Here is a 15,160-nt window from a genome sequence, read left to right on the forward strand (position 1 = left end):
ACAAGAAAAAGTCAAAGCTTAGTGCCAGGATGGACCCGCATCTCAGGGCCTCAGGAGAGGAGCTCTGGCCGGGCTCCTTTCAGGGATGAGTCACTGGGAAGAGCATGGGCCCTTGTGTCCCCTCCCCCACCCTGGGACCTGATGTGAGGCGCCAGGAACTGGACGGGCAGGATTATGGCTTCATTTGTGCTGCTTGCTCAGGATCAGGCTGAGCTGGGACTGGGTCACTGTCACACCTGCAGCTACAGGGAGACAGGTCTTGGGGGCAAGTTGAGGGGGGTGTGCACAGTGCCAGCCCCTGAGGTCCCTGGACTTGGGCACAAGAGCTCTGGACCTCCTGGTGAACACTGTGGGAGCAATCGTGACGTTTCAAGCAGAGTAGAAAAAATATGATAAGCGAAGGTAAACTTCATTTCAAGTTCTTGTTTCTGGGCGCGTCTGCAAGGGAGGGATGTATCCTCTTCTTGCTGTGCGGCTCCTTCAGCTGCTCCTCCCCAAACATTTCAGGATGTGTCATTTCCCTTCACTCCCTGCTGGACGGGGTCAGGACCCTGGCTCACGGCACACCCTACTCATGTCTAACTTTAATTTTGTCTTCATTATTGTTTTATTGTGCTAAAATACGCGTAACATAAAATTTACCCTCCTACCCATTTTGAGGTGTACATTGACATGACACTAGGTACCCGAGCTAGTGTGGGATCCCCGGCCCCCCTTGTTCTCAGGGCTGTTGACTCGATGCCCAGAGTTCTTGCTGGTCAGCTAAACATACAATCAGGCAGGAGGCCTCTCACCAAGGACAAAAGTCCTGGTATGAGGAACATACTGGGAAACCAGTATCTGCTGAAAACAGCAGGCAGACGTTATGGCCAGATTAACAAAATTAGCTAGAAAACCTTACTTGTAAAGTTTAACAGAAAGTTAGGCAAGAATAGAGACTAGAGATAATATGCTTTGACTAGCAGGAACAACGGAGCCCCCCAGGTAATAGCCCCTGGTCACTCCGCCCTCACTTGCACCAGAGGATAAAGCATCACACTCAACACAGTGCTTGCCACCTTCTTTAAATATGATTCTAAATAAGTGTGAGACTACCTTGGGCTCGAGGCTGCACATTACATCCCTGTGTAGCCCCGCTATGCTTCCCATCGCTCCAACCACTTTGGACTTTGAGTGGTCTCATGTCTGTGCTGCCCCAGCTCCACAACCTTTCATCCTCCCAAAGCTAAACTGAGCGCCTGTTCAACACTTGCTTCCATGTTCTAACTCTGTGAACTCCTCCATTCTAGACACCAAACAGAAGTGGAGCTGTTGTAGAGCAACCCCGATACAAAACGGGGTGCCTGACTGTGGGTCCTCACCCGCGCGCTTAAAAGCACTTATCAATGCTCTACTGCAGGCACACGCGAAAGGTTAATAAAAGGTTTATTTACAAGGGAAGGGCAAATGAGGAAATGTACAGCTCTGGGAGAAAAGTGGGAGACAAAGTTTTAAATGAGTCCTACCTGATCCGCCGATCAGGAATCCCAAAATGGCGCTCTCAGAGTTGGCCGCCAGCCAGGAGCGGTGAAGCCAGGAGGCGAGCGATTGTGAGCCAGAGAGAGAGCCCAAGGCCCACGTGTTTGGTTTTTATATCCAACCTGGCTGCCCAACTCCACCCTCAGGTCCCAGCCACCCTCCCTTTGGTGGTGACGGGATTTGTCTTTCCCAATGTCCTGATGGCTTTAGTCTGGAGTGGGGGTGGGGTCCACAAAGCCTGTATGAGATTAACTCAGGACATCATTTCCCCCTAACAGAGCCACCTAGTATTTGTCTTATATCCGGCCTATTTCACTGAGCGTAATATTTTCAAGGTCCATCCAGGTTGGCTTTACTATTTTTTTTTTTAAGATTTATTTTATTTATTTATGCATACAAGACCTGGGGGGTAGGCCAGATGTGCGGGCAGTGAGAGGACTCACCAGAGACAGAGTAGAGACCAGAACAAGCAGACTGACGAAATACACTGCTGAGGGGAGCAGTGGGTGAGACAGGAGAGGTCTGCTGTGCCATGTGGGTCAGCTCTCTGGCTGGGGATCAAACTCAGGCCACAGTGGCTGGCGATAGCTTGATAGCACTGAGACTTAACCCCTGCACCACCAGGGAGGCCCCTGGCTTTACTTTTTAAATATCTCAATGTTTATTGCAGTTTCCCTACTAAGTGGCAATTCCCTGATGCTTTCTGTTGATCAAAATCCTCCCTGGATCCCCCAAACACAGATGCCCATCCCAGGAGCTAGAGCAGCCAGAAGGGTCAGTGCAGAAGAAAGAGATGTTCGAGTGCAGGCTGCTTTTCCTTTGTTTTATTTTTCTCTTCTCCACATTGCGAGTTGCCACAGTCACCTGCCCTGCCCTTGCCAGCACCCGAAAGCCTGCTTGGCTACCAGTCCTGATGGTGCAGTTGGCAGCAAACGGTTGTTTGAGAAATGCCACAAAATGACAGAAAGGATGGAGAGGTGAGCCCCGAGTGTGAAGAGGACTTGAGGGACAGTGTGCTGGGGTCAGTCCTTGTGTGTCCTTGGGTCGGAGACTGGCTACGCCTTAACCAGAGACTGGAATTCTGACAAGAAAAGAGAAGGCACACTAAATTAGAGGTGCTACAGGGAGGAAAGCCAACCCCACATCAAGTCATCACTGGAGCAAAACAAGATCTGTCAGCCCAGATTTTTGCCTCTGCCTCTGTGCTCCTCGCCCTCTGTGCTCCTCACAAAGCTAGAAGCTGTTGGAGGTGAGCCCAGATGCAGGGGCCTGGCTGCCCGTGAGGAGGCCCCTGGCAATAGTCACAGCTGACATGGGTTTGGCACACTGTGTATAGGCACCACGAAAGCACTTGACGTTCATTGATTAGATTGCTGTAACAATCCCAAGAGGTAGGAGGTATTGCTAAGTCTGTTGGACCAAGAAGAATCAAAATTCTTTGTTCTTATATGACTCTGTACCCAAGTCCCCAGGTCTCATGGCTGGCAAGTGGGGGAATCCCAGCTTCAAACCAGGCAGCAGACCCCCTAAACCACAAGCTGCCACCTCTCAAGCTATCTCACTTTAGTCTGCAGGGCCATTCAACAAGGAGGAGGAGCAGAGGGCAGAGCCGGGTGGTTGAGTCCCAGAGGCACGCTTTCCAAGCAGCAGGAATCTGCAACCTTTTAAGCATCCTGGAAATGTCAAGTTTCACTCAGCAATCAACAGCTTCATGTTACAGGTGGGGCCTGGTGGGGCCTTGGGCAGGTAACCCCCATACACACAGGCATGCATGGAGTGGAGAGTGCTGAGACTGATTCTCTTTCTGCAAAGGAGACCTTGATACAAGGTAGAAGGAAGGTCAAAACAAGAGGCACCAAAACAATCTGCTGTATTCTTAGCACCTCAGTGTGGCCAGGTACACTGCAGCCCTGACTGCAGAGGTGATCAGAGGACCTGGGGCAGGCTACCAACTTGTCTCAAGCCCTGCCCAGAAAATCTTAAACTGGGAGCTGAGATGGCTACAAGAGTTTTGCTTTTTTTCCCCCAGGATGTATTTATTTATGCATACAAGAGCAGTGGTGTAGGCCAGACCTCTGGGGCGGGGGTGAGAGGATTCACCAGAGACAGAGTGGGGAGCAGAACAGGCAGATCGACTGAAATACACTGCTGAGGGCAGCAGCGGGTGAGACAGGAGAGGTCTGCTGTGCCATGTGGGTAGCTCCCTGGCCAGGGATTGAACTCATTCTCCAGTGGCTGCTAATAACTTGATAGCACAGAGACTTAACCCCTGTGCCATCAGGGAGGCCTCCAAGAATTTAAACAATTCTTTGTTTTAATTTTTAAATTTTTTTTTGCTTTTATAAAAAAGCTTTAATTTTAGAATGATGATTTGTACTAAGATAATTGATGCTGTCCTAGAGAAGGTAGGACTCTTGTATCTTTGCCCTCCTTCTCCAGGAGTTTTACTGGATACAATTTGTAACCTATTCTGCTACAACCATTTCCCCAGCTGTTTGTTTTTTATAGAAGTGTGTAGATCTCGATGAACTCTTCTTCATCATGTCCTACCAAGGTTAAGACACAGAATGTTTCCATTTTTCCAGAAATTCCCCTCAGGACCCTTTCTAGTCTTAAAAAATTATTTTCAGCAACCCAAACTTTATTCTATTGGTATTGCAACTGAAAACTATTTACTGAATAAGAGTTTAGACTCTGGGCCTCCCCGGTGGCGCAGCGGTTGAGCGCTGGGTTGCGAAGCTGCCCGCGGCCTCTGCAGCGCCGGTTCAATCCCCAGCTGCTCCCCGGCCACCAGAGGAGGGTCCCACATGGCGCGCAGACCTCTCCTGCCGCCCGCTGCTCCCCTCAGCAGTGTACTTCAGTCCTTCTGCCTGCTCTGCTCCCTGCTCTGGCTCTGGTGAATTCTCTCACCCTCCTGTGCTTCTGACTGTACCCAGTGCATGTATAAACAAAACAAACAAACAAATAAATAAATAAAACACGCCTCTAAAAAAAAAAAAAAAAGAGTTTAGACTCTGAAGTCATTGCTTGTCAAACAGCAAGTTCTGTAGAGCTCAGGGGTCCCAGCCAAGATGCCCCTCTTTAAAGGGGTCTGAAGGTCATTCAAGGCTGGGGAACCCTGGATCTCCTCTACAAACATGATCCACGAACCTCGTGCAGGGTTTCTCTGCCTCAGTACCTCTGACGCGGGGGCAGGATCATTCCTTGTTGTGGGTGACCTTCCTGTGCCTGTGGGATATTTCACCGCATCTCTGGGCACCCACCCTGCCATCTCTGGTCATACCACCCCGCAGCTGTGACAATACAAGTGTCTCCAGGTGGGCACCGTCACCCCTGATTAGAATCACTGCTCTACTTTGACATGCTTGGGTCTGCAGAAATTAAAGATCTTGTAATAAATCAGACTGTGGCTTCAGTACTGATAAAAATTAATAATAAAGGCGGGGCTGGTTTGTCAGGGATCTCAGGGTACTCCTGCAGGGAGCCAGGGGGGGTCTGGGCAGGCAGGGGGCGTGAATGGGTGCATGAGCTCCAGGAGGGGTCCTGTGCACTTACCATCCACGCCTATCTTGCCATCTCCATCGGAGTCACCCGCCTCCAGGAAGGCCTTTGTCTCCTTGTCAGTCAGGACCCGGGCAGAGGGGGAAAAGTTCTGCAGGAACAATCTGTAGGTATAGGGCTTGGTCAGGGGGATTAGACAGGGTAGCCAGTATAGAGGCTGGAGGGTGCTGAGCAAGGCCTGGAAAAGCAAGTCACCCAAAGGAGTCTGGGACTCGGGGCTGTCTTCAAGACCCTGCATGAATCACAACCCCAGGAAATTTTAACTCCGGTTCATCCTTTTTCCCCACTAGCATGTTGGAGAAGTCTTACTTAAGCTCTTCTTCTTCAATGAAGCCACTCTTGTCCTGGTCTAGGATGGCAAATGCTTTCCTGACAATGTCAATGTCCTTGCTGGATAAGCCCACCTCAGAGAAGAAGGCTTTGTGGTTGAAGCTCCCCGGATCTGAAAGATATAGAGAGACTTAAGGGTTATGTTTGATTGTATTTTTCATCTTGGGGTGTGGCCCAACCCCTATCAGTGAGTGTTTGAAACCCTCATCTTCTATCTCCAAGTAGATTCCTAATAGATGGGCTATGAATGTTACTGATGTAAAATTCACAAAAAATAACATTACCCATTTAAAAACAGACAATTCAGGGGCATCAAGTACATTCCCAGTGTTCTGCAGTAACCATCTCCAACCACTTCCAAAATATTTCATCAGCCATTGATCACAATCACTGCCTGCTCCCTTCCCTGACAACCACCAAACTATGCTCTCTCTCTGAATTTGCCTATTTCATATAAGTGGAGTTATACAACACATGAGTTTTTTGTTTCTGGCTTATTTTCCTTAGCATAATATTGTCAAAGTTCACTCATGTGTAGAATGTGCCAGTATGTCATTCCTTTTCATGGCTGAATAATATTCTGCAGAATGCATCTGCATTTTATCTACCCATTCATTCATTGATAAACACTTGAGTTGTTTCTACCTTTGAGATGTTGTGAATAATGCTACTGTAAACATATGTGTACAAGTATTTGAGTGCCTGTTTTCTATTCTTTTGGCTATATACCTAGAAGTGGGATTGCTGGGTCATGTGGTCATTCTGTTTAAATGTTTGAGAAACCATCAAATGGCTTTCCACAACTGCACCATTTTATGTTCCTACCGGCATTGCATTTGGGTCTTATTTCCACATCCTTGGCAACACCTGTTATTTTCCATTTTTAAAATTATAGCCGTCCTGTTGAGTGTGAAGGGATTTAGAGTCTTTATAGGATACTTTTGGCATATAGTCATAAATGAGGAAGTTGTATCAAATGTCCTCTCCTAGAGGAGCCAAAGTATCTGTGTCTAGAAGTAATTATCACAAATAGACATTTTTTTAAACACCCAATTGCTAGGTGTGATTGGATGCAATAGAAATCTGAAGCCAACCTGAGAGTTACAGAGCTGGCCACAGATAACAAAGGAATGCTCTTGTTTTCTTCCCAGCATATAAACTTGTTCTCATTCACAAAGAAGCCTCAATGAAAGATGGCCAAGTTAATTTCAATAATATCTAGAATTTATTGAGTGCTTAACTGCACGTCAGATACTGGGCATTTTAGGTGGGAAACAGCCTCTATTTTAACCTCCATTTTACAAATGAACTCCCTGAAGCTAAGTGGCTATTTAATGGAAGTGAAATGGCCATTCACTGTCCTGAGGTTGGGAAGTGGCCAAGCAGAGACTTAATCTGGGTAGTCTGTGTTGTCTCTCGAGGTAATCTGCTTCCTTACACCCCAGATGCTGCAGGATGAGCCATGTTCTTTTTGCTGGGAGCATGACCTGGGAGTCTGGAAGCCTGACAATGGAAGTGGGTCAGCCCATCCCCCTCTGAGTTTACTTTTCTGGATGCAAGAGGATTGGACCAAGCGCTCTAAGGCACATCCACTCGGGCATCCCAGTGCCCTCCCCACTTAAGGAAGAGAGCATACCCCCTCACCTTTGCAGCTGGACAGAGCCGCCTCGATGTCCTTCACGGAGACAATATCGGTCATTGCCATGGCTGGGCTAAGAATGCCAAACAGGAGTGAGTGAGCCTCTTTGCCTTGGAGTCCCTAGTCGACCTCTCTTACACTTGAAACCAAAACCCAGGTGGAGAGTTTGGGGTCTGGTCATGAGGGAGACATCCTCTGAAAGAGGCAGGGCACAGAGAGGAGGGAAGCCTGCACTTTGGGTCCATCCCTATGCTGGTGCATCCACACACGAGGTCTGGGGACAGGAAATTCACTCTTAGTCACCATCCCAGTCTGACTTGCACTGGACGCCCGCCAGCAGTGTCCCCACCTGCTCTGAATCCAGCCCAACACCACACCTGGAATCCATAACTTCTGCAAATGCATTCTCTGTTTAACCTGGATCTTGGTACCACCACGCTGAGCAATTGCTTTGGAAACAGGGGCGAGGTTCATGGCTATGAAGGATGGTAAAGAAAAGCCTTTCTTCCTCATCATTCTGACACTTTCAAAGGAACCCAGAAATAGCCACCCTGAGAAGGGAATTCTGCCTGGGAATGGCGGAGGTTCCTCTGAGAGCAGGACTCGGTGGTTTTTCGTGAAACTCAACAGAACTTATCTAATTAACATGTCAGAGAACATACAACCCCCTTCGCCTTTGGCCAGGGCAACTCCTTTTCTAGCAGAAGGAACACACATAGCTGGGAGGCAGGATGATCTAGGTGGGACTCAATCAAAATAGATGATTGGGAGAGGGAGGGGGTGCCGGGCCTCATCCCTTCTCTGGAATCACTTCAGGCAAGCCTTATGTGGGGATGTTTCAAATTATTTATTTATGCATGCAAGAGCTGGGGTGCAGGCCAGAGGTGCGGGGGCAGGGGTTGAGAGGATTCAGAGACAGTGGGGAGCAGAACAGGCTGATCCACTGAAATACACTGCTGAGGGGAGCAGCGGTGAGACAGGAGAGGTCTGCTGCGCCGTGTGGGTCAGCTCCCTGGCTGGCCAGGGATCGAACTCATGCTGCAGTAGCTGTGGATTACTTCATAGTGCTGTGCCTTAACCCCTTGCACCACCAGGGAAGCCCAATGTTTCAAACTTTTATATTGGGAAGGTATTATGGGCAATACACATGTTACTTGTATACTTAAATTTTTTTTTTAATAGAGGCATGTTTTTTTAATTTTTTATTTATTTATTTGTTTGTTTGTTTTTGTTTATACATGCACTGGGTACAGTCAGAAATGCGGGAGGGTGAGAGAATTCACCAGAGCCAGAGCGGGGAACAGAGCAGGCAGAAAGACCAAAGTACACTGCTGAGGGGAGCAGTGGGCGGCAGGAGAGGTCTGCGCGCCATGTGGGTCCCTCCTCTGGTGGCCGGGGAGCAGCCGGGGATCGAACTGGCGCTGCAGAGGCCGCGGGCAGCTTCGCAACCCAGCGCTCAACCGCTGCGCCACTGGGGAGGCCCTGTATACTTAAATTTAATTTCTACAAGGCTACTCTCTTGGAAACCATGATAGGGGTACTTAGCAACCTCCTGATCTATAAGTCATTGTGGTCTCCAATTCAAGCCTTCCTTCTCTGTTGTTTTCTTCATAAATGTTATGTCTTTGAAATTATTTTATGTATGTATGTGGCGGGGGGGCAGGCAGGGGTCTGTGTCCACACATTAGGAGGTATCAATAATAACATCATCTACTACTTACTCCATGCCAAGCTCCTTTTAAGTGGATGCAAATGCATTTCTTTAAGCATCACCTTTAAGCAAATCCTGAGGGGATAGGGCTTTAATATTCCCATCTGACAGGCGAGGACACTGAGGCCCAGAGAGATGAAATGATTTCCTCAGGGTCATGGGGCCAGGAATTAAGTTCAGTCACAGGCTCAAGAATCTGAGTCTGAGCCACTAACCAGGCTATTTAGCTGTCGCTGGTGTTGTAGAGCAACCCCGATACAAAACGGGGTGCCTGACTGTGGGTCCTCCCCTGCGCGCTTAAAAGGACTTATCAATGCTCTACTTCAGGCACACGCGAAAGGTTAATAAAAGGTTTATTTACAAGGGAAGGGGACATGAGGAAATGTACAGCTCTGGGAGAAAAGTGGGAGACAAAGTTTTAAATGAGTCCTATCTGATCCGCCGATCAGGAATCCCAAAATTGCGCTCTGATCAGGAATCCCAAAATTGCGCTCTGAGAGCTGGCCGCCAGCCAGGAGCCGCGTAGCCAGGAGGCGAGCAACAGTGAGCCAGCCCAAGGCCCACCTGTCTGGTTTTTATATCCAACCTGGCTGCTTAACTCCACCCTCAGGTCCCAGCCACCCTCCCTTTGGTGGTGACGGGATTTGTCTTTCCCAATGTCCTGATGGCTTTAGTCTGGAGTGGGGGTGGGTTCCACAAAGCCTGCATGGGACCAGCTCAGGACATCATTTCCCCCTAACACTGGGACCAACTCGCTGGTCAAGAAGACAGATCTTGGTTTTCTTCCCAGTTGGGTTTGTTGACCACCTGTGGGCACGTGCTACCCCACCCCAACACACACATGCTCTTTCCATCAGCCCACGTTTAGGGTGTGGCCTGAATCAGGGTCCTGAACCCACCAAGAAAGGATCCCTCAGCAGAGCTCAGGCCCACCCTGGCCTCAGTCCTCCAGATATGCCGCCGACCAGCCCAGCGGCGGCGGGAGATAGAGACAATCTCCGAGATTGAGTGAGAACGAGCAAAAGGTGGTCGAAGGAATTAGGGCGGGGGACAAGAAAGAATGACACACAGACACACTCAAGGGAGAGTGAAAATCTGAGTGCAATTTATTGAAAGTATCATGCTCTTTTTATACATTTTCATAGACATTGCATAAGGTTGCTTTTGTACATTATGTGGTTAATCATACACCAAATCATTGCATGCAGTGAAACATAATGAAGACAATATGCACTAAATCTAGCTTCTGATCATGCACAAGCGTCGATGATTCAGGTACATACTGAGACCTTTGCAAGAGGTCCCATTTTTCTTTACGCTATTCATGACCTCTAGGTTTTTGGTAATTAACCCTAGCTTAACCATTGACTCAACTATTCAGAATTCTCTTGTACTTAGGATTTATGTTGACCTACATATTTTTGTTATTACTGTGACTGTTTACACAGCACAACCTAATTCCATTATTCTAGGCTCCCCACACCCGCCAGATTCCTAATGCATTTTCCGTAAGCAGTTAAACTAGTTTTACAATAATAGTTTAATAAAGCTTAAACCTATTATTAAGGAGCAATGGTGTGACCTCAGCAAATTGAGCAAGTTATTGAAACTCAATGCTATTGCCTTCTAGCAGTTATTTTCCATAGAGTTAAAAAGGGGGGACACTTATAAATCCCCTCGGGGACTGCGCCTGTCTTAGGTCGTCAGGAGTCACAAACCGAAGGTCTGTTCCTGATTTTACCCGTCATTGGCTGACCAGTCCAGCGCACAGGGGAAGAGGGTCTTACGTACTTTATTTGTGATCATCCACAGTACAGCCACTCTTTATTTCATTCAATTACTGGCGATCAATGGTGGCAACAGTGGCATTGCCAACCATGGAGGCAGGAGCTGCCACACAGATAGTCCCACACTCTCAGGGACGTGACATCAAAAAGCATTTCCCCCCACATTTCTGGCAGCACACAATTGGGCTTCAGGATCTTCTTGGAGAAAGGCAGCAGGGTTACAGGCTTACCAGGGGGTGCTCCTGGGCAGGGTCCTGTGGGTGTCTGGGAGGCAGCATGCTGCCACTTTTATACACCTTACACCGTGTCCACATGCAGACCCCGGGCCCTGGTGTCCAAATACGGCTGGTGTCAGATGGACCTGCCGAAAATCACCCCATGCTATTTTTATCTTAAGGGGATGCATATGCTATTTGCAAATGAAACAAGATGAGTGGCTAAATCTGAGGAAATTTCTTATGCTTTAAGCAGAAAATTTAAACTTCTCTGTAAGCCCAGAGACAAGGGCAAGGACAAGTGCTGGGCTGCACCCCATGGCCAGGACAAGCCAAGTGACAGCCACTGCGGAGGGGGTGGAATGTGCTGACCCGTCCCTGCTGCGTGCAGACAGCACCCGGGGACAAGGCCATCTGGCCAGCGTCTGGGGAAGAAATGAATCCTGCAACCTGCAGCTCATGTTGGATTTTGGGGGCAGATGAACAGGAACAGGGTTGACTCAGATTTTTGAAAGAGGGGAAAGGGGTGGGGCCTGGGTCTGTTCCTCCTGGTGGGTGAAGGGGGTGCTGGGGTACAAGGAGGATATCAGCCTCTAAAGCTGCTCACTGATCGCTGGATGGGCAGGTTCAGATTCCCTTAGAATTTATCAAAGAGATTCTCGTGCTTAAATTTATTTTTAGCAGGTTGTTTACATCTAAAAATTGTGGTAATATATATATAACCAAATTTACCCTTTCAGCCATGTTTTAAGTGTCATTAAGTACATTCATATTGCTGTACAATCATCACTGCCGTCGAACGTTCTTGTCTTCCTCAAGGCTCTCTGAGGGATCGACTAGGTGGGCTCGTCCAGGTGGAGCAAGACTGACTGCCCACACGGAGAGACCTCCAGTAGGCCTCACTGTCCTCCGCTCTGGCCTCTCAACTCAATCTCCTCATGCACGGTCCCCCAGAGGCTTGGAAAACAGTCCACTTTGGTCAGCCGTCTTCATTCTGGTGCTGGCGTTTTCTGCCGTAGACAGAATCTATTTTGAACAGCCTTTTTTTGTCTGCTTGCTTTATACGTGTGGGTCTCCGTGGGCTCCACATGGAGCTACTTCATCCCCTTGCTAGCTCCCCGAAACTGTGGGGAGAGCTGTTCTCTGGCGCAGATGGCCCCGGGGGAGGGGGGGAGGGGAAGGCCCTCCCCTGCTGCAGGAAAGAGGCAATTCTGGGCTTTCCAAATCAGAAGGAGCCCACCACAAGGCTACTTATAAAACCGCTGGCCTGCCGCCCTGGGCCTCCTAAACATGTGCCCCAATTGCCTTCTGTTCTTGGGGCTGAGATTTTGGAAGTCTGCAGGATGAACTCTTTTTAAATTGGGGTTTCTATACACTTATGCTTTCTGCTAAATTGGCACCACAGAGTGATGCTGGAGAGTGTCTGCCCCCCCCCCCAATCCTGGCACTTCCCACCCCCCACCTCATTGGTTTGGGAGGGGACAGATTTCAGGAACAATATGCACTCTGGACTCTGGCACTGAGCAGCTGGAGAGGGTGAGGGACAAGAGTGGAGAGCCAGAGACTCAGGGGTCCTGCAGAAAATTCTCCATGGCTGTTGGCCAGAGCAATCCTGGGGTCCTGTTACTCACCCACACACAGCAATAACTATTTTAAACTCCCCCTTCTCCCATCAAACTTTCATTCCCGGCCACACTCAGCCAGTAGCCTCAACTTCCACTTCGCAGAGCCTAGGAAACCTTCAGGTAGAAATCCTAAAGCCCCTCTTGCAGCCTCCGCTGTGCTGCCTGCCCCTTTGGCTCCTCTGCTGTCTGAGCCTGCTCCACCCCATCCCTCTGTCCACTGGATCCTCCCCATTGATTTTTTAGCAAAACAAAATACATAAAACCCTCCCAAGGCCCCTCACCCACCTCTAACTACTGCCAGCTTTCTCTTTTCCCTTTCACATTAAATCCCTCCAAACCCATCTCTAAACCCACTGCCTCCTCTCTCTTTCTCCCGCCCCCCATTTTTATCCTCATGCTTCCACTGAGGTCACTGGGAACAACAACCCCCATGTCACGAAGGCCAGGGTCAGCTCATCCTCTTCTCATCCACACTTTTGTCAGGAGAAATGCTGGAAGGTTCTTTTTGCTGGACTGCTGAAGTTGTTCCTGTTTTGTTAGAACAGCTGCAGGATCCTCATCCCTTAACAGGATTCTGATGCCCCTCATTCTACTCTCTCTTTGATATTCTCATCCACATATGACATCAGTTAGGTCGATTCCTGGTCACTATGCTCTATAGTGAAGAAATGAAGTTGATAAATACTGGCCCATGGCTTTCAGGGGAAAGATGGGGTCAAGTCCCCCAGCCTCTGATGGTGAGCGGCATGGCTGCGAGCCCTCTACCTAGTGTGTGTTAGCTTGTGGGACAAAGGGTCCCTCCCTCTGCTTCTTTCCAGGCCTTCCCTGGCTAGTCTTACCTGTTCATTTTTTCCAGATGAAGTTTAATGTCATTCATTCAAACTGCAAGAAAAGTCTGCTGGTGGGATTTTATTGGATTTATAGAGCAATATAGGGAGAATTAGAGTCCTAATTCTTGTAGAAGAATGTGACCTGTCTTTCCATTTACTTAAAACTCTTGTTATCCTTGATTAACCTTCAGAGTCTCTTCTTATGTTTAAGTTTCTATGCAGAGTTTTCATTAATTATTACCGCGACTGGTATCATTTCTTCATTATATTTTTCTTGGCTGTCTTGTAGCTCTAGGAAATCAGTGTGTTGGGCATATTCATGCTGTAATCTGACATCTTACTGAATTATCTGTGCCATAAATAGTGTAGATTCTTTTGCATAGATATATAATTATCTCATCTGTAAATAATTGCAACAACAAACACATTTCTTTCTCTTGTTTACTTGCTTTAATTCCCATTTCCAGAATAAAATGAAATAATTTGAAGCCAGCGAGCATTCTTGTCCTTTATTCTTGCTTTGAACGATAACATTTTAAGTTTCCCCCCTTGAAACAATGAACACACACAGTCATGTAAAGTAAGAATTCTCCTAATTTTAATTTGCCAAGAGTTTTATTAAGAGCAAAGATTGGATTTTTCAGTTGGCATCTATTATGATGATTATGCAGATTCTCTTTTTTTTTTAGAGGCATGTTTTATTTATTTATTTGTTTGTTTGTTTGTTTTGTTTATACATGCACTGGGTACAGTCAGAAGCACGGGAGGGTGAGAGAATTCACCAGAGCCAGAGTGGGGAGCAGAGCAGGCAGAAGGACCGAAGTACACTGCTGAGGGGAGCAGCGGGTGGCAGGAGAGGTCTGCGTGCCATGTGGGACCCTCCTCCAGTGGCCGGGGAGCAGCCAGGGATCGAACTGGCGCATTGCAACCTAGCGCTCAACCGCTGCACCACCGGGGAGGCCCTCTTTTTGATCTTTTAAAATGATGCCCTGTCTTCATGGGTTTCTAGGCCTTTAGCTGGCTTTGCACTGTGGGACTGCACCTCTGTCATGGAGCACTGAGTTCTTTCAAATTTATTTTAAGGGCCTCCCTTGTGGTACAAAGGTTAAAGTTGCAGCACTATGAAGCTATGTGCAGCCACTGCAGCAGAGTTCAATCCCCGGCCAGGGAACTATGCACATGGTGCAGCAGACCTCTCCTGTCTCACCTGCTGCTCCCCTCAGCAGTATATTTCAGTCACTCTGCCTTTCTGTTCCCCACTGTCTCTGGTGAATCCTCTCACCACTCCGCATCCTGGCCTGTACCCCAGCTCTCGTATGCACAAATAAATAAATCTTTAAAAAAAATAAAAATAAAAACAGAAGCCTTGAAATTAAGTTCTAAATCAGGAAACATATGGGAGAACCTTGAAAACATTATGCTGAATGAAGAAAGCCAGGCCCCAAAGGACACATAGAATCTGATTTCACTTACATGAAATATCTAGACTAGATGAAGTCAAGGACAGAAAGTAGAATGGACGCTTCTGGGGGATGGGATAGAAAATACTGGAGTTCTTGCTCAAGGGACGCAGATTTTTTCTTTGGGGTGAAGAAAACATTTTGGCTATCCAGAGGGGTGATCATTGTATAATACTGTGAATATCATGAATGCTGCTGAGTTGTATACTTAAAGATGACTAGAGTGGCAAATTTCATGTTATATACATTTTTAAAAAAGATTTATTTTATTTATTTATGCACTCAAGAACTGGGGTATAGGCCAGATTCACCAGAGACAGGTGGGGAACAGAACAGGCAGATCTACTGAAATACACTGCTGAGGGGCGCAGCAGGCGAGACAGGAGAGATCTGTTGTGCCATGTGGGTCAACTCCCTGGCTGGGGATTGAATTCATGCTGCTTGGTTGTTGATAGCTTGATAGTGCTGAGACTTTAGCCCCTGT

General features: G+C 47.9%; 1 protein-coding gene across 1 annotated transcript; it reads right to left on the minus strand.

Moving 5' to 3' along the window:
* Positions 1-4,020: 4,020 nt before the first annotated feature.
* On the minus strand, positions 4,021-7,114 carry LOC311181745 (parvalbumin, thymic-like; the record flags this gene model as incomplete). The annotated part of the gene is made up of 4 exons (XM_084250181.1): positions 4,021-4,064; positions 5,074-5,183; positions 5,389-5,521; positions 7,054-7,114. 4 exons carry the CDS (start codon positions 7,112-7,114, stop codon positions 4,021-4,023), a joined length of 348 nt encoding a protein of 115 aa, XP_084106307.1.
* Between the last annotated feature and the right edge of the window lie 8,046 nt (positions 7,115-15,160).

The sequence above is a fragment of the Talpa europaea genome, assembly GCF_964194135.1.
Source record: "Talpa europaea genome assembly, chromosome: 12".
In the NCBI taxonomy this organism is placed as follows: Eukaryota; Metazoa; Chordata; class Mammalia; order Eulipotyphla; family Talpidae; genus Talpa; species Talpa europaea.